The sequence below is a fragment of the Piliocolobus tephrosceles genome, chromosome 5 (assembly GCF_002776525.5).
Source record: "Piliocolobus tephrosceles isolate RC106 chromosome 5, ASM277652v3, whole genome shotgun sequence".
Classification (NCBI taxonomy): Eukaryota; Metazoa; Chordata; class Mammalia; order Primates; family Cercopithecidae; genus Piliocolobus; species Piliocolobus tephrosceles.
Window position 1 is genome coordinate 125,650,032 of NC_045438.1, and position 19,018 is coordinate 125,669,049.

Genomic DNA, 19,018 nt, shown 5'->3' on the forward strand with positions numbered 1-19,018 from the left:
AGCCCGTTGGAGAAAGAAAAAAAAAAATTTCAGACAGGGTATCGCTCAGTCGCCCAACCTGGAGGGCAGTGGTGTGATCTGAGCTCATTGCAACCTCCGCCTCCCGGGTTCAAGCGATTCTCCCACGCCTCTCACGCAGCTGGGACCACAGGTGCGCGCCACCACTCTGGCCTAATTTTTGTATTTTTTGTAGAGGTGGGGTTTTGCCATGTTGCCCAGACTGGTCTCGAACTCCTGTCATCAAGCTATCCTTCACCCTCGGTTTCCCAAAGTGCCGGGATTATAGGCATGAACCACCGTGCCTGGCAGAAAAAAAAAAAAATTACTTAAAGAATAGAACTGGGGTGCTGCAAAGTAAGGTTCAAGCTCTGGGTCTGGATCTTTTCTCCAAAGCAGTGAAAATAGCATGGACTTTGCTGTTACTGAATTATTTAAATCTGGAATCTGCCTCTTGGTAAGTCCTGTGCCTGGAAACAAGTGACAAGTGATCTGATCTCTCCAAACGCAATATTCATCAATGTTGCTATCCATTCCATGAGATTTTTTTCTTTTTTTCTTTTTTGAGACAGAGTCTCACTCTGTCGCCCAGGCTGGAGTGCACTGGCACGATCTCGACTCACTGCAACTTCTGCCTCCCCAGTTCAAGCGATTCTCCTGCTGCCTCAGCTTCCCAAATAGGTGGGATTACAGCTGCCCGCCACCACACCCGGCTATTTTGTATTTTTAGTAGAAATGGGGTTTCGCCCTGTTGTCCAGGCTGGTCTCGAACTGCTGACCTCAAGTGATCCAACCACCTCGGCCTCCCAAAGTGCTGGGATTACAGGTGTGAGCCACCATGCCTGGCCTATTCCATGAAATTCTTAATGCAGATTTAATGAGATAAAGACTAAAGGTTTTCCGCCATCTTTCCGCACCGCCACAATGGTGCGCATGAATGTCCTGGCTGATGCTCTCAAGGGCACCAACAATGCCGAAAAGAGAGGCAAACACCAGGTGCTTATTAGGCCGTGCTCCAAAGTCATCGTCCGGTTTCTCACTGCGATGATGAAGCGTGGTTACATTGGCGAATTTGAAATCATTGATGATCACAGAGCTGGGAAAATTGCTGTGAACCTCACAGGCAGGCTAAACAAGTGTGGAGTTATCAGCCCCAGATTTGATGTGCAACTAAAAGATCTAGAAAAATGGCAGAATAATCTGCTTCCATCCCGCCAGTTTGGTTTCATTGTACTGACAACCTCAGCTGGCATCATGGACCATGAAGCAGCAAGACGAAAACACACGGGAGGGAAAATCCTGGGATTCTTTTTCTAGGGATGTAATACATATATTTACAAATAAAATGCCTCATGGACTCTGAAAAAAAAAAAAAAAAGACTAAAGGGCAGAGTAATTGGTCAGTGGTTAGGCAATAGGAGTTACCTGGAGTAAGTTGCCTCATCCTAGGGATAAAGCATCTTGGCGTGTTTAAGGGGTTGGGAGGGAGTGATTATTCTTGCCTGAAAAATTATGAAGATCAAATAAAGCAGTTGATTGTAACCTAGTCATTACTGGTAGTGGTAGTGATATCAATTCAGTATACTACAATCAACATTTAAAATAATAAATTAATGAGTATCACAAAAAGCAAGGGCAAATATTGTTACATAAAATGTTTGTTTGCATTATATATAGGTTGAACCCTACAAAATTGCCATTTTATAGGTCAAGAAGGTGGGATATTGTCAGTTTCTTATAATTCAGTGTATGTGTGTAATGGATGACAATATCAACTGCATTTCTTTCTTTTTTTTTTTTTTTTTTTTTTTGAGATGGAGTCTTGCTCTGTCGCCCAGGCTGGAGTGCGGTGGCGCGATCTCCACTCACTGCAAGCTCCACCTCCCGGGTTCACGCCATTCTCCTGCCTCAGCCTCCTGTGTAGCTGGGACTACAGGCACCTGCCACCGCGCCCGGCTAATTTTTGTATTTTTAGTAGAGACAGGGTTTCACCGTGTTAGTCAGGATGGTCTCGATCTCCTGACCTCGTGATCCGCCCGTCTCGGCCTCCCAAAGTGCTGGGATTACAGGCGTAAGCCACCGCGCCCGGCCTCAACTGCATTTCTTACTGCGAGTCACAATCCAAAAACTTTGAGAAATACTGAAATAAAATATGTGCAAGTGATCAGTAAAATATAGTGTGTGTATAGTGAATAAAATATAGTGTGTATTTTTTGTCATATAGAGATGAGGTCTCCCTATGTTGCCCAGGCTGGTCTCAAACTTCTGGGCTCAAGCGATTCTCAGCCTCCCAAAGTGCTGGGATTAAAGGCCTGAGCCACTGCGCCCAGCCCCCAACAGTTTTAAAGAGGTCACCCCTCCCCCCACTAATTTACTCTTTACAACAGGTACTTAAACATATGGAACGTGTTAGCCCAAGAGGAAGAACAGGTCAAACAGATAAATAGGTTCCAGAAGGGTTTTAGGGACCACAAATGATGCCTGGGGTCATGTTTTGTCTAAGCACCATAATATTACAGCCAAAGCCCTGGGATTTCATTCCCACCTGCCCTCTAAAGACCTTTTCATTTGAGTCCCCTAGTTTAGACACATGCAGGGGTGACATCCCTCAGCAGGGACAACTGCTCTCTGCCACATCTATAGGGGAGCGTGTCTGGGAAGAACACAGTCCTTAGCTTCCCTCCAAATAGGCTGCCCTCTCTCCAACTTCTCCCAACTCCTGGGTCATTGCGCACCAGTGTTAGTGTCACAGCTTCTCTGTCCGCTTGGGATAACCCATCTTCATGTCCTTTGTCACCACAAGGAGTCAGGATGAGACCGATACTCACACTATCAGATTACTGCAGGTTCCAGAGCCAAAAGTATTGCTAGGGATAAAGTCAACTGTCTCATAGAGGTGTTTTATTTGGACCTTATAACATTTAAAAATCATGAGAGTTTACATAAAAATCTGAATATCTGGCCAGGTGTGGTGGCTCACACCTGTAATCCCAGCACTTTGGGAGGCTGAGGCGGGTGGATCACTTGAGGTCAGGAGTTCAAGACCAGCCTGGCCAACATGGCGAAAAGCCATCTCTACTAAAAAAAAAAAAAAAAAAAAAATTAGCCAGGCATAGTGGCACACACCTGGAATCCCAGTTACATGACAGGCCGAGGCTTAACCTGGGAGGCAGAGGTTACAGTAAGCCGAGATGGGGCCACTGCACTCCAGCCTGGGCTACAGAGTGAGACTCCTTATCAAAAAAAAAAAAAAGAAAGAAAATCTGAATATCCGACCTCTCTCAAAAAAAAATCAGAATTTTTGGTAACACTGGGCCTAGGTACCCACTGGAGCACTATAACCTGGAGCTGATGACAGCCACAAAAGAGGCATCTGCTCTCCACTTTACCATAGACCCCACGCAGCCTATTGAGCCCAGGTAAGCTCCCACCTGGCTGCTCTGAAATGTGAAGTTGAAATGTTCCTCCAAAAAGGCCTGATCAAAGTAGCCCCTTGCAACAGATGGGAGCTCATGTCCACCCCAGACCATGAAGGGACTCTGGAAGTGCATGGGAATTTCAGCCAGATCTCTCACACCACACAGATTCCACCCCAACCTTTCTTTCTTTCTTCTGATTTTTTTTTTTTTTTTTTTTTTTTTTGAGACGGAGTCTTGCTCTGTCGCCCGAGCTGGAGTGCAGTGGCCAGATCTCAGCTCACTGCAAGCTCCGCCTCCCGGGTTTACGCCATTCTCCTGCCTCAGCCTCCGGAGTAGCTGGGACTACAGGCGCCCGCCATCTCGCCCGGCTAGTTGTTTGTATTTTTAGTAGAGACGGGGTTTCACCGTGTTAGCCAGGATGGTCTCGATCTCCTGACCTCGTGATCCGCCCGTCTCGGCCTCCCAAAGTGCTGGGATTACAGGCTTGAGCCACCGCGCCCGGCCTCTTTCTTCTGATTTTTATCACCCAACTAATAACAAAACAAAAATTAAGGATTGCTTTTAAAAATTACTGTCATGGCTGGGTACAGTGATTCACACCTATAATCCCAGCACTTTTCGAGGTCAAGCTGGGAGGATCACTGGAGGCCAGGAGTTTGAGAGCAGCCTGGGCAATATACTGAGAATCCATCTCTTTAAGAACAAACAAACAGACAAAAAAACGCAGCCAGGCAAGGTGGCTCATGCCTGCCTGTAATCCTAGCACTTTGGGAGGCCTAGGTGGGTGGATCATCTGAGGTCAGGAGTTCAAGACCAGCTTGGCCAACATGGCAAAACCCCATCTCTACTAAAAATATAAAAATTAGGTGGGCCTGGTGGTGCATGCCTATAATCCCAGCTACTCAGCAGTCTGAGACACAGGAGAATCACTTGAATCTGGGGGGCAGAGATTGCAGTGAGCCAAGATCATGCCACTTCACTCCAGCCTGGGTGAAGGAGTGAAACTCCATCTCAAAAAAAAAAAAAAATGCTGGGGCACGGTGGCACACATCTGTAGTCCTAGCTACCAAGGAGGCTGAGGCAGGAAGATCGCTTGAGCCCAGGCTGCAGTGAACCGTGATGGCACCACTGCACTCAATCTGGATGAGAATAAGACCCTGTCTCAAAAAAAGAAAAAAAAAAAATACTATCAAAATATCCTAAATCTGTTTTCATTTGGAATTAACCTTTACCCAGGGATTTATCATTTTGCACAAAGGCAAAGAGGGTACCAATTGTGATGGCAGCATTAGAAGTAATGGAAAATAATTTATGAGTCATTGTGCCCAGGAAAAGTCTGGAAAGCCACACACCAAACACTAATAGTGCTTACCTATGGAGAGTAAGGTTTGGGAGGACAGGGGTGTGTGTTTTTTGCTTTATATAAGTACACCATGTGACTTCTTTGACCATCAATATGACTTTTATATTTTTATATTTTTCTTTTAAAATTAAGCAAAAATAGGTTGGGCGCGATGGCTCATGCCTGTAATCCCAGCACTTTGGGAGGTCGAGGCGAGTGGATCGCTTGAGGTCAGGAGTTTGAGACCACCCTGGCCAATATGGTGAAACCCTGTCTCTACTGAAAATACAAAAAAAAAAAAAAAAATTAGCTGGGTGTGGTGGCAGGCACCTGTAATCCCAGCTTCTAGGGAAGCTGAGGCAGGAGAATCTCTTGAGCTCAGGAGGTGGAGGTTGCAGTGAGCCGAAATCAAGCCATTGCACTCCAGCCTGGGGGACAGAGCAAGACACCCTCTTAAAATAATAATAATAATAATAATAATAATAAAATTAAGCAAAAATAGGCTAGGTGTGGTGGCTCATGCCTGTAATCCCAGCACTTTGGGAGGCTGAGGCACGCGGATCGCTTGAGCTCAGGAATTTGAGACCAGCCTGGGCAACATGGTGAAACCCCATCTCTATGAAAAATACAAAAATTAGCTGGGCTTGGTGGTAGGTGCCTGTAGTCCCAGCTACTCGGAAGCTGAGGTGGGAGGACCCTTGAACCTGGTGGGTTGAGAATGGAGTGAGCCATGATCTACCACTATACTCCAGCCTGGGTGACAGAGGGAGACCCTATCTCAAAAAAAAAAAAAAAGAAAGAAAAAAGAAAAAAAAGAAAGAAGGAAGGAAGGAGGGAGGGAGGGAGGGAAGGAAAGGAGGGAGGGAGGGAGGGAAAGGAAGGGCAATAACAGTCTCAGGAGAATAGCCATGGCAGGAGAAAAAGAAGCCTTAGGCAGGGCGCGATGGCTCACGCCTGTAATCCCAGCACTTTGGGAGGCCGAGGCGGGCGGATCACGAGGTCAGGAGATCGAGACCATCCTGGCTAACACGGTGAAACCCCCGTCTCTACTAAAAGTACAAAAAATTAGCGGGGAGTGGTGGCGGGCGCCTATAGTCCCAGCTACTCGGGAGGCTGAGGCAGGAGAACGGCGTGAACCTGGGAGGCGGAGCTTGCAGTGAGTGGAGATCTCGCGACTGCACTCCAGCCTGGGCGACAGAGCAAGACTCTGTCAAAGAAAGGAAAGGGGAATGGGAAGGGGAGGGGAGGGGAGGGGAGGGAAGAAAGAAAAGAAGCCTCAGCCAGGGCTGGAGAAGGACTGGCCAGAGAAACTGCTGACAGTGTAAAAAAGTGAGGGAGCGCGGGGTGCGGTGGCTCACGCCTGTAATCCCAACAGTTTGGGAGGCCGAGGCGGGTGGATCATGAGGTCAGGAGATTGAGACCATCCTGGCTAATACGGTGAAACCCCTAAACTAAAAATACGAAAACTTAGCCGGGCGTGGTGGCGGGCGACTGTAGTACCAGCTACTCGGGAGGCTGAGGCAGGAGAACGGCGTGAACCCAGGAGGCGGAACTTGCAGTGAGCCCAGATCGCGCCAATGCACTCCAGCCTGCTGAGTGACAGAGAGAGACTCCGTCTCAAAGAAAAAAAAAAAAAAAAGAGAGAGAGAGGGAGGAGAGTCTCTGAAGAGGAAGGTGTGGCCAACAACGTTAGCCACTATGGACTGCTCAAGGAAGAACAAGAGTTAGAAGAGGATTTAGTAATTAATGACTTTCCAGAGCAGTGCCTTTCAAATATTTCTGCATGCAACCCAGTCAGAAATCATTTTTATATTGCAACCTGTGGTCAATTAGATTATTGCTTCCAACTCTTCACACCTTCTGTTGGAATTATACATCAACATCCTTGCTGTATGACTTTGCAGCATGTCCTACTGGTGTTGATGTTGGGTTTTACTGTGTGACTTGCTTTGGCTAATAAAATGTTAACAGACGTGTGTGTGTGTGTGTGTGTGTGTGTGTGTGTGTGTGTGTGTGTTTCAGAGATGGGGTCTGACTATTTTGCCCAGGTTGGAGTGTAGTGGCTATTCACAGGCACAATCATTGCACACTACAGCCTCAAACTCATGGGCTTAAAGCGAACATCCTGCCTCAGCCTCCCAAGTAGCTGGGACTACAGGCACATGCCATGGTGCCAGCTCAGACTTGTGGTTTGAAATGTGCTTGCATGGTTTGGCTTGACCTCTTGCACTCTGCCACTGCATAAGAACATGCTCTGGGTGCCAGCAGACTAGACCTAAGCCAGACCTCCAGCCTGGCACCAAGCACAGCCAAAATCAGCCAACCCGCACCAACCTGCAGATACATGAGTCAGAAAAAAAATCTTGTCAGCTAGTAAGATTTGGGGATTACTGTGCAGTATCACCACCCAACAGTTAACTAACACACTATCCAATATATACATATATGCAGCAAATATAACAAAATTTTGTAAAACAACAATTCCCCTTAAAGTATACAATGTATGCTGATATGCCTATTATGTTTCTTTTTTCCCCTTTTTTTCATTTATAATGCTGGTTGCAACCCAGAGTTTGAAAAATACTGCACTAGAAAAAATTTCCCCACTTCAACACATCTGAAGGATGCAATGCATGGTGTATACTGGCGACTATGGCTCACTTACTAAGCTGTGTAACCATGGGCAAACTACCTGACTTCCCTTGAGATTCAGTTTCCTAATCTGTGAAATGGAAACAATCTTATCTGGTTAACAGAGTAGTTGGCAGAGATTAAATGAGATAAGGCATATTAAGTGACTAGTGCAGAGCAAGTCTTCAAAAACATTAGTTTTTCTTTTTTTTCTTTTGAGACAGGGTCTCGCTCTGTCACCCAGCCTGGAGTGCAGTGGTGTGAACCTCCTGGGTTCAGGAGATCCTCCCTCTTCAGCCTCCAGAATAGCTGAGACCATGGGCATACTCCACTACCCGCAGCTATTTATTTTATTTTATTTTATTTTATTTTTGAGATGGAGTCTCACTCTGTCGCCAGGCTGAAGTACAGTGGCATGATCTTGGCTCATTGTAACCTCCACCTCCCAGGTTCAAGCGATTCTCCTGCCTCAGCCTCCTGAGTAGCTGGGAATACAGATGCATGCACCATGCCCAGCTAAATTATATATATATATGTATTTTTAGTAGAGACCATGTTGGCCAGGATGGTCTCTATCTCTTGACCTCGTAAGTGCTGGGATTACAGGTGTGAGCCACTGCGCCCGGCCCCACACCCAGCTAATTAAAAAAATTTTTCTAGGCCGGGCGGGTTGGCTCAAGCCTGTAATCCCAGCACTTTGGGAGGCCGAGACGGGCGGATCACGAGGTCAGGAGATCGAGACCATCCTGGCTAACATGGTGAAACCCCGTCTCTACTGAAAAAAAAATGCAAAAAACTAGCTGGGCACAGTGGCTGGCGCCTGTAGTCCCAGCTACTCGGGAGGCTGAGGCAGGAGAATGGCGTAAACCCGGGAGATGGAGCTTGCAGTGAGCAGAGATGGCGCCACTGCACTCCAGCCTGGGCGACAGAGCAAGACTTTGTCTCAAAAAAAAAAAAATTTTTTTTGTAGAGATGGAGTCTAGCCACGTTGCCCAGGCATTTCTGTCACCTCAGCCTTTTAAAGTGCTGAGATTATAGGCATGAGCCACTGTGCCTGTGGCCTATTATTATTATTATTATTCTTTGAGACAGTCTTGCTCTGTCACCCAGGCTAGAGTGTAGTGGTGCAATCTTGGCTCACTGCAACCTTCACCTCCCGGGTTCAACCAATTCTCCTGCCTCAGCCTCCCAAGCAGCTGGGACTACAGGTGTGCACCACCATGCCCAGACTTTTGTATTTTTAGTAGATAGGGTTTCACCATATTGGCCAGGCTGGTCTCAAACTCTTGACCTCGTGATACACCCACCTCAGGTCCCAAAGTGCTGGGATTACAGGCGTGAGCCACTGCGCCCGGCCAGCCTGTTTTTATTTTTATTTTTTTGAGACAGGATATCACTTGATCACCCAGGCTGGAGTACAGTGTTGTGATCATAGCTCACTGCCACCTCAAACTCCTGGGCTCAAGTGATCCTCCTGCCTCAGCCGCCTCAGTAGTTATGACTTACAAGTTCATGCCACCACACCTGGCTAATTTTTTTTTTTTTTGAGACGGAGTCTTGCTCTGTCACCCAGGTTGGAGTGCTGTGGCCGGATCTCAGCTCACTGCAAGCTCCACCTCCCGGGTTCACGCCATTCTCCTGCCTCAGCCTCCCGGGTAGCTGGGACTACAGGCGCCACCACCTCGCCCGGCTAGTTTTTTTTGTAGTTTTTAGTAGAGACGGGGTTTCACCGTGTTAGCCAGGATGGTCTCGATCTCCTGACCTCGTGATCCGCCCGTCTCGGCCTCCCAAAGTGCTGGGATTACAGGCTTGAGCCACCACGCCCGGCCACCTGGCTAATTTTTAAATTTTTTTGTAGAGACAGGGTCTCACTATGTTGGCCAGGCTGGTCTCAAACTCCTGGGTCCAAGTAATCCTCCTGCCTCAGTCTCCCGAAGTGTTAAGATTACAGGTGTGAACCACCATGTCCAGCCTGCTGTTATTTTTATTATTCAGAAGTTTGGTGAGGAGTAAAGGAACTAGAGCAGTTTTGGAGTTCAGGACTCGTTTCTTTTGGATGGTGAACCAGGTTGAAGTTACTGGAATGAGGCAGAGGATATATGATGACACAAGATCCAGGCATTAAGCACCATTTCTCTGCTTAGTGCTACCTACTTCGCTTCCCTCCTAGGGTCTTGAAAGGACTCAGAGACCTGAGTCTGTCACTAACTCCTTCTCCAATCCTACTCTAACTTGCTCCCCTTCACACTTATACGCTCCCCATCTGAGCTCAAGAATTAGGCCCGTCTAGGTGACAGTCAGAGGGCTGCATAGAGTTGTACAGACAACAGGTGATCTTGCCTCCTTCATGCCTGCATGTTCACCTGCCCTGCAAACTGGAGAGAAGAACCAGTATCCACCGGTTCATCCTGTCCAAGTCCCACCAGACTCCATGAAGGCACACGGCCCTTTTTTTTTTCTTTTTTCTTTTTTTTTGAGACAGAGTCTCGCTCTGTCTCTCAGGCTGGACTGCAGTGGTGTGATCTCAGCTCAATGCAGCCTATGCCTCCTGGGTTCAAGCGATTCTCCTGCCTTGCAATTCTCCTGCCTCAGCCTCCCAAGTAGCTGGGATTACAGGCGCCTGCCACCATGTCCAGCTTTTTTGTATTTTCAGTAGAGACAGGGGTTTCGCCTTTTTGGCCAGGCTTATCTTGAACTCCTGACGTCAGGCGATCCACTAGCCTCAGCCTCCCAAAGTGCTGGGATTACAGACATGAGCCACCGCACCCGGCCCCCACACGGCCCTTTCTGATCAGTGGGGGAAGAAGGAACATCTTCCACGAGCAAGAGCAGAAAATGAATCTCAGAAACAGGTTGTAAAAAAGGCTTCTTTATTGAGAGCAGCGAGTGTAAAAACAAAAACAAAAAAACAAAACCAAAACAAACAAAAAACAACAATAAAAGTGTGGGGTAAGGGTGGCCCATCCTCCTCATCTCCTCCAGGGCCCACCCCTACCTCCCATGCCCACCCACCCCACGCTGCAATTACATACAAAAGCCGCCCGTGGTGCATACAAAAAGGGCGGGTTATATAGTGTCAAAAGCTCCTGAAAACTCCTTCATCTGCCAGGCACTTAGGATGAGGAAAGGAGAGAAGGGTGGGGAAGACATGGGTCTGGGTCGGTGTGCACAAGCCCACAGCATGGAGGACTCACTTGCTGTGTCCTCTCCAGTCCTGATCTAGACCCCCCGTGGGCCAAGAGACTCATTAACCCTGTGTGCCCAGAACTTGAGAATATTAAGGAACTCCCCCCAAACCCAGCTCATCCCAAGCCTAGCCCTCCCCAGGCAAAGTTGGCAGATGAGTGGCAGAGTTGGACCTGGTCAAGGGGAGTAGATGAAGGCCTGAAATTGGGGTTACCTGTGGTACCCACACTGTCCCTGATAGGGGAAGAGGTGGCAGGGAAAACTGCCCAGCTCAAAGCCCTAGTTGCCCAGTTTGGGTCCAAGTCAGCCTCCCAAAGGATAAGGGTGAGGAAGAGGAGGAAAGGCCAGGCCCTGCTCAGACCTCAGCAATGCCTGTTGCACTAGGGCAGAAGCCTCAGGGCCCAGGAGGACAGGGATCTTGCCCATCATGCCGTGAGCTCCCCTTTAGAGATGCCCTCCCCTGCCCACGCCATCCTGAGGCACAGCCCGCCGGGCTCCCTCCTCACGGCTTGCTGTCCACGGGGCTGTCTCCCAGGGTGCTGGCAATCTCGCTGAAGGAGGGCCGGTCCTTGGGGCTGAGGGCCCAGCAGCGCTGCATCAGCCGATAGAGCTTGGAAGGGCAGCCCTCAGGCTGAGGAAGTCTAGCCTTCCCAGCCTGCAAATCTATAGGGAAGACAGCAGGTGTAGCGTTGGACAAAACATTCAACAACTTGTTCAACACTTTGTGGAGCCTGCAGTTCATACAAGCAGCCACCCAAGGATGCCTCTGAGGCAATGCTGGCCAGTAGTAGGTGGGTACTTGCAACGGAAAAAGATGACTCCCTTGGCCCCGCTCACTCCGGCTGGTAAGACGGGGTCCACGCACAGGAGCTGAAGTGGGTCGGCAGACAGGCATCAGAGTGGCTGGAGTGGGCACTGGGGGCAAAAGCTATCTACCAACAATATAGAAGTATTGCAGTATTTCTGGCCAGGTATGATGGCTCACGCCTGTAATCCCAGCACTTTGGGAGGCCGAGGCGGGTGGACCACGAGGTCAGGAGTTTGAGACCAGCCTGACCAACATGGTGAAGCACCCCCGTCTCTACTAAAAATACAAAAATTAGCTGGGCATGGAGGCGCGTGCCTGTAATCCCAGCTACTAGGGAGTCTGGGGCAGGAAAATTGCTTGAACCCAGGAGGTGGAAGTTTCAGTGAGCGGAGATCACGCCACTGTACTCTAGCCTGGGTGACACGGCAACACTCCGTTTCAAAAAAAAAAAAAAAGTATTGCAGTATTTTAACAACCAGAGTGGTCATATCTGTGTGCCTGCTCAGTAGCAGCCGTGAGAGGGGAGGTAGGCGGAACCGACCCTGGGTCCCTGAGCAGGCTCCATCTGGGGCCCATCTGGAATCATCCCCTAGCAGTGTGGCTGCCTACCTGCCAGCACTTCATCATCTGCCTGCCCACCATGGGGCATCTCTCCATGTGTAAACACTTCCCACATCAGCACACCGAAGGCCCAGACATCAGACTTGGTAGAGAAGTCACCCTCCAGGATGGCCTCAGGGGACATCCAGCGCAGCGGCACCCAGGCCTGGCGGAAGTGGTAGTACTCACTGCAGGAGAGAAGCAACCTGAGGTGGGGTGGGGAGCGTGGCCTGGCACTGCAGCCTCATCCCATCTGGAACTCATCCCCAAGCCAGGGCCCAGCCCTTCTACATACAGACACCAAGAAATTGGTCACATGTATGCTGAGCATGGGAGTACACTAGACAAAATCTGGAGGTAACCACATGGGGTTTGATGGTTAAAAAATTCCATTAAGAATCAAACTTTGCCTAAATGTTAACAAAAAAATTAACAGTCATACATACTTTCTATATTGGTTGTAAAAATATAAAAACTAAAAACTGTTAAATGGAAAGAGCTTTATTAGTGATAAACCAATCCTCACTACAGCTATAGTCAGACACATGGGGGTGACCTGGAACCAGGGGGACTCGAGGGGATGTTCCCGGCAGCGCTGCAGAGCCCACATAGGCTGTCTAGAGCAAGCTCTGGCAGGGGGACTGAGGCATAAGTCTCAGACTTTGAAATAATAATGACTGAATTCAGGAAGTTACAGAGGGAGCCATATAAATCCTTATCATATTTGCCTATTTTTAAAAAATTATTTATTTATTTATTTATTTATTTATTTATTTAATCACTAGAGATATTTTACAACCACCAAGGCAGTGCACTGGGTGGGAACCCTGCTGCACCCTTAGAAAAAGGATGAGAAAGCTCTTTCCTATCCCAGGCCCTCCAGCTTTGGACTAAGCAGGGACTAAACCCTTTCCCACCACCACCCCAAACTATCTGTCCTCTGCCCCTCACCCTCTGGGAAAAAATGGGGAGCCCCCACCCCACGCATGCCCTTCTACCTGTTGTACACATCCTTGCTGAGGCCCAGAGCAGACACCTTCACTTGTCTCTGGGCGCTGACCAGGCAGTTACGTGCAGCCAAGTCCTTATGCACAAAGCGGTTGTTGGACAGGTGCTCCATGCCCAGGGCTACCTGGGTGCACAGGGCCACCTGGAGAGATAAAGGGGCCTGTTAGAGCAGCCCAGGACTAGGCGTCAAGCTGACCACCCTCAACACAACCCTTGGTAGGGTTTCAACGCTATTGGTGTTCTGCGTAGGAAGCCCAGAAGCACAACAGCTGCATCTTCCTTCTCTGTAAAATGGGGATAATAACCATACCTGCCTTCCTGGGTTGTTAGAAGACTGAATTAAGCAAATTAAAGTGTCTGACACCATGCTAACACACAGCAAGTGCCAGATTAAGTGAGTGTCACATGGGCCTAAGGACACACACATAGCAACGATCTGTCCAGTGAAAAATGAGCGGGCAGAAATCATAGCTGACATTTTTTATTTTCAAGTGACAGGGTCTCGCTTGTCACCCAGGCTAGAGTGCAGTGACACGATCACAGCTCACTGTAGCCTCTAAACTCCTGGGCTCAAGCAATCCTCCAACCTCAGCGTTCCAAGTAGCTAGGACTACAGGTGTCCATCACCATGCCCTGCTGTTTTTTTTTTTTTTTTTTTTGGAGACAGGTTCTCACGCTGTCGCCCAGGCTGGAGTGCAGTGGCATGATCTCAACTCACTGCAACCTCCGCCTCCCAGGTTCCAGTGACTCTCATGCCTCAGCCTTCCAAGCAGCTGGGATTACAGGTGCCCACCACGACACCCAGCTAATTTTTGTATTTTTAGTAGAGACAAGGTTTCACCATGTTGGTCAGGCTGGTCTTGAACTCCTGACCTCAAGTGATCAGGCTGCCTCAGCCTTCCAAAGTGCTGGGATTACAGGCGTGAGCCACCGCACCCGGCCTCACACTTTAATTCTAATGCCAATGGGTTGTTTCCAGTTTGGGGCTATTCAGAACAGTGCTATTATGAACACTTTTATAAGTGTACACATGTATGAGTTTCTCTAAGAGACCTAAGAGGAAGTCTAGAATATGAATATCTCTAGCTATACAAAATAATGCCCAACTCTTCTCCAAAGTGTAAGAGAGTTGGGGAGATTTTTCATTCACTAATACTCTTTGTTGAATTTTGAGCCAATGTGAATATATTATACACTATACATGAAACGTTAACTAAACTACAATAACTTTTTTTGTTTTTGTTTTTTTAGATGGAGTGTTGCTCTATTGCCAGGCTGGAGTGCAGTGGCGTGATCTTGGCTCACTGCAACCTCCCCGTCCCAGGTTCAAGCGATTCTCCTGCCTCAGCTTCTCGAGTAGCTTGGATTACAGGCATGTACTACCACGCCCAGCTAATTTTTGTATTTTTTCTAGTAGAAATGACATTTCACCATGTTGGCCAGGCTGCTCTTGAACTCCTAACCTTGTGATACACCCGCCTCAGCCTCCCCAAGCGCTGGGATTACAGGCGTGAGCCACCGCGCCCGGCCACATTAACATTTCAAAAGTATATATGAATGCACTGAACAAATATAAATTGAAGCCAGGCACCTGCAGTCCCAGCTACTCAAGAGGGTGAGGTGGGAGAATTGCTTGAGCCCAGGAGTTCAAAGCCAGCCTGGGCAACACTGAGATCCTATCTCTTTTTTTTTTTAAATTGAGTATCTACCACGTGCCATATACACTGGGTGCTGGTGGAATATAGCAGGGCTGGCCGAAGCAGGGCTCTTGATGGGGGGCTGCAGCCAGGTCACTTAGTGAAAATAAGAAGCCACCCATTCACAGAGAAGGGGAAGGGCCATTTGGTGGGCACCGGCCTTGTGGGCACACAAGGCCAGCTGCCTCTCCCCACACGTGCTCTGTGAGGCAGGGCTCAGCCTTGGCTTCTTCAAGGGGCCCATGGCGAGGCTAGTGCCAAAGCCTGGCACTTCCCTACCACTGCAGCCTCTCTGGGTCACATCACTGCTGATGGACTGTCTGCCCACCAGTTGGCACAGAGGTGGGACTGCTGGCTACTGAGCTGTCCCTTCAGCATCCCTGGCTAGCTCAGAGCAGCTTTTCCTGCCTGGCTCCCAGAGGTCACAAGAAGGCCAGCAGAGGTGCCAAGCCCAAATGCTACGAGGGGACACTCCAAAGACACCTCTTCTCGGTTTTCTTGGGCACTGGCCAGTGACATCCCTGTGGGCCCCACTGCCTCCACTGGTGGTTTGCTAACTATGGTCACAATCTGTACGTCATGAAACCAAATTAGGGAATCTTAGCCACCATTAAAGAAAAAAAAAAAGGGAATAGAAAATAGAGTGCATCACAATAAGAACATCATTCATGAAATGTTTTCATCTTAAAAATATAGGGCTGGGCACGGTGGCTCATGCCTGTAATCCCAGCACTTTGGGAGGCCGAGGTGGGTGGATCACGAGGTCAGGAGTTCGAGACCAGCCTGACCAACATGGTGAAACTCCATCTCTACTAAAAATACAAAAATTAGCTTGGCGTGGTGGCGGGCGCCTGTAATCCCAGCTACTTAGGAGGCTGAGGCAGGAGAATTGCTTGAACCCAGGAGGCGGAGGTTGCAGTGAACCGAGATTGCACCACTGCACTCCAGCCTGGGCAAAAGAGCAAGACTCCATCTTAAAAAAATAAAATAAATAAAATAAAAAATAAAAAAATATATATATGTGTGTACTGGGTTGTGATGCAAAATGTACTTTGTGCTAATGTAGGTTCCAATCAAAAAGTTTTTAAAAACAAAGCTTTAAAGTTAAAAAAAAAAAAAAAAAAGTCGCTGGGCGCGGTGGCTCAAGCCTGTAATCCCAGCACTTTGGGAGGCTGAGACGGGCGGATCATGAGGTCAGGAGATCGAGACCATCCTGGCTAACACAGTGAAACCCCGTCTCTACTAAAAAATAAAAAAAAATTAGCTGGGCGAGGTGGCAGGCGCCTGTAGTCCCAGCTACTTGGGAGGCTGAGGCAGGAGAATGGTGTAAACCCGGGAGGCGGAGCTGCAGTGAGCTGAGATCCAGCCACTGCACTCCAGCCTGGGCGACAGAGCGAGACTCCGTCTCAAAAAAAAAAAAAAAAAAAAGTCTAAATCTGTGCTGTCCTATACAGTAGCCACTAAACCCATGTGGCTATTTAAATTTAATTAAAACTTTTTTGTTTTTGTGTTTTCAGAGACAGGGTGTCTATTGCCTAGGCTGGAGTGCAGTGGTGCAATCACAGTTCACTGCATCTTCAGCCTCCCAGGCTCAAGTGATCCTCCCACCTCAGCCTCCATAGTAGCTGGAACTATTGGCATACACCACCATGCCTGGCTAATTTTGTTTGTTTATTTATTTATTTAGAGACTGAGTCTCGCTCTGTCACTCAGGCTGGAGTGCAGTGGCACTATCTAGGCTCACTGCAACCTCCGCCTCCCGGGTTCCAGTGATCCTCCTGGAATTACAGGTACCCACTACCATGCACAGCTAATTTTTTTATTTTTAGTAGAGACGGGGTTTCACCATTTTGGCCAGGCTGGTCTTGAACTGCCCTTAAGTGATCCCCCTGCCTCGGCCTCCCAAAGTGCTGGATTACAGGCATTAGCCACCATGCCCAGCCTATTTTTATTTTTTAGAGACAGTCTCACTTTGTTGCCTAGGCTGGTCTCAAACTCCCGGCCCGAGCAATCCTTCCCCTTTGGCCTCCCAAAGTGCTGGGATTACAGGTATGAGGCACTGCACCTGGCTTTAAGTTAATTAAAACTCAGTAACGTTTAAAATTCAATTCTGGTTGGCGTAATAGCTCATGCTGGCCTATAATTCCAGCGGTTTGAGAAGCTGATGTGGGAGGATTGATTGAGCCTAGGAGTTTGAGACAAGCCTGGACAACATAGTGAGACCCCATCTCTACAAAAAATTTTAAAATTAGACAGGTGTGGTGGTGGGTGCCTGTAGTCTCAGCTACTCGGGAGGCTGAAGTGAGAGGATCACTTGGGCCCCTGAGGTCGAGGCGGCAGTGAGCCATGACTGCACCACTGCATTCCAGCCTCGGTGATGGAATGAGACCCTGTCTTAAAAAATAAAATACAGGCCGAGTTGGTGGCTCATGCCTGTAATCCCAGCACTTTGGGATCCGCCAAGAGGGGCGGATCATGAGGTCAGGAGATTGAGATCATCTTGGCCTAACACACAGTGAAACCCCATCTCTACTAAAAATACAAAAAAATTATCTGGGCGTGGTGGCGGGCGCCTGTAGTCCCAGCTACTCAGGAGGCTGAGGCAGGAGAATAGCATGAACGCGGAAGGTGGAGCTTGCAGTGAGCCGAAATCATGCCACTGCACTCCAGCCTGGGCAACAGAGCGAGACTCCAGCTCAAAATAAATAATAAATAAATAAATAAATAAATAAATAAATAAAATTAAATAAATTCAGGCCAGGTGTGGTGGCTCACGCCCGTAATCCCAGCACGTTGGGAGGCTGAGGCAGGTGGATCACTTGAGGTCAGGAGTTCGAGACCAGCCTGGCCAACGTGGTGAAACCCCATCTCTACTAAAATTACAAAAAATAGCCAGGTGTGGTGGCACGCACCTGTAATCCCAGCTACTCAGGGGGCCGAAGGCAGGAGAATCATTTGAACCTGGGAGGCGGAGGCTGCAGTAAGCCGAGGTCCTGCCACTGCACTCCAACCTGGTCGACAGGGTAAGACTCTGTCTCTAAAAAATAAATAAAACAAAACAAAACAAAACAAAAACATTCAGTTCTGCTGCTGCTCTAGCCAAATTCAAAAGTGTACAGTTGCTATATGAAGCTAGTGACAACTGTACTGACCAGCACAGATATGGTACATTCCCATCATCGTCCTGATCAGTGCTGCCTGAGGCTCTAACAGGCAGTGTATTAATGCAGAGATGCTAAATGAATGACGTAATTAGAGTTGGGAAAAACCTCATCCAGACGGAGTCTCACTCTGTCGCCCATGCGGGAGTGTAGTGGCACAGTCTCGGTTCACTGCAACTGCTGCCTCTCAAGTTCAAGCCATTCTTGTGCCTCAGCGTCCCAAGCAGCAGGACTACAGGCAAGTGCCACCATGCCTGGCTAATTTTTGTATTTTTAGTAGAGACAGGGTTTCACCATGTTGGTCAGGCTGGTCTCCAACTGACCTTAAATGATCTGCCTGCCTCGGCCTCCTAAAGTGCTGGGATTATAGGCCTGAGCCACTGTGCCTGGCTACTTTTGGTACATTTCTTTATCAACAGTGAAGACACAAAATCTCAGGATAGCTTTCAGCTAAACGTGTAACCAGTGAGGAAGTTTAAAGAAGAGGGCGGGTGGGCTGGGAGCAGTGGCTCTCGTCTGTAATCCCAGCACTTTGGGAGGCCGAGGTGGGCAGATCATAAGGTTAGGAGATCGAGACCATCCTGGCTAACATAGTGAAACCCCGTCCCTACTAAAAAGAAAAAGAATACAAAAAACTAGCTGGGCGTGGTGGTGGGTGCCTGTAGTCCCAGCTACTCAAGAGGCTGAGGCAGGAGAAAGGCGTGAACCCGGGAGGTGGAGCTTGCAGTTAGCTGAGATCACGCCACTGCACTTCAGCCTGGGCGACAGAGGGAGACTCTGCCTCAAAAAATGAAAGGCGGGGGTGCTGGGCACGGTGGCTCACCCCTGTAATCCCAGCACTTCGGGAGACCTAGGCAGGCAGATCACAAGGACAGGAGATTGAGACCATCTTTGCTAACACAGTGGAACCCCATCTCTACTAAAAATACAAAAAAATTAGCTGGGCATGGGGGTGGGCGCCTGTAGTCCCAGCTACTCGGGAGGCTGAGGCAGGAGAATGGCGTGAACCCAGGAGGTGGAGCTTGCAGTGAGCCGAGATTGCGCCATTGTACTCCAGCCTGGGCAACAGAGCAAGACTCTGTCTTAAAAAAAAAAAAAAAAAGAAGACGACGACGGCGGGTGGATGGCCTGCCAGGATTACTGGGCCTCTCTGGAAAGTACACTGGGGT

General features: G+C 48.6%; 1 protein-coding gene and 1 pseudogene across 1 annotated transcript in view; one reads left to right on the forward strand and one right to left on the reverse strand.

Annotated features, from left to right (window-relative positions):
* The first annotated feature begins 921 nt into the window (after positions 1 to 921).
* Positions 922 to 1,375, forward strand: LOC111543205 (annotated as a pseudogene).
* An 8,868-nt stretch (positions 1,376 to 10,243) lies between these two features.
* PTK7 (protein tyrosine kinase 7 (inactive)) overlaps positions 10,244 to 19,018 on the reverse strand; it is an 84,525-nt gene continuing 75,750 nt past the window's right edge. The window contains exons 18-20 of the mRNA XM_023212860.1: positions 12,982 to 13,133; positions 11,993 to 12,171; positions 10,244 to 11,238 (exon numbers count right to left, since the gene is read on the reverse strand). Coding sequence (XP_023068628.1) covers positions 11,078 to 11,238; positions 11,993 to 12,171; positions 12,982 to 13,133 — 492 coding nt within the window. The 3' untranslated portion in view covers positions 10,244 to 11,077. The remainder of the gene's footprint in view (positions 11,239 to 11,992; positions 12,172 to 12,981; positions 13,134 to 19,018) is intronic.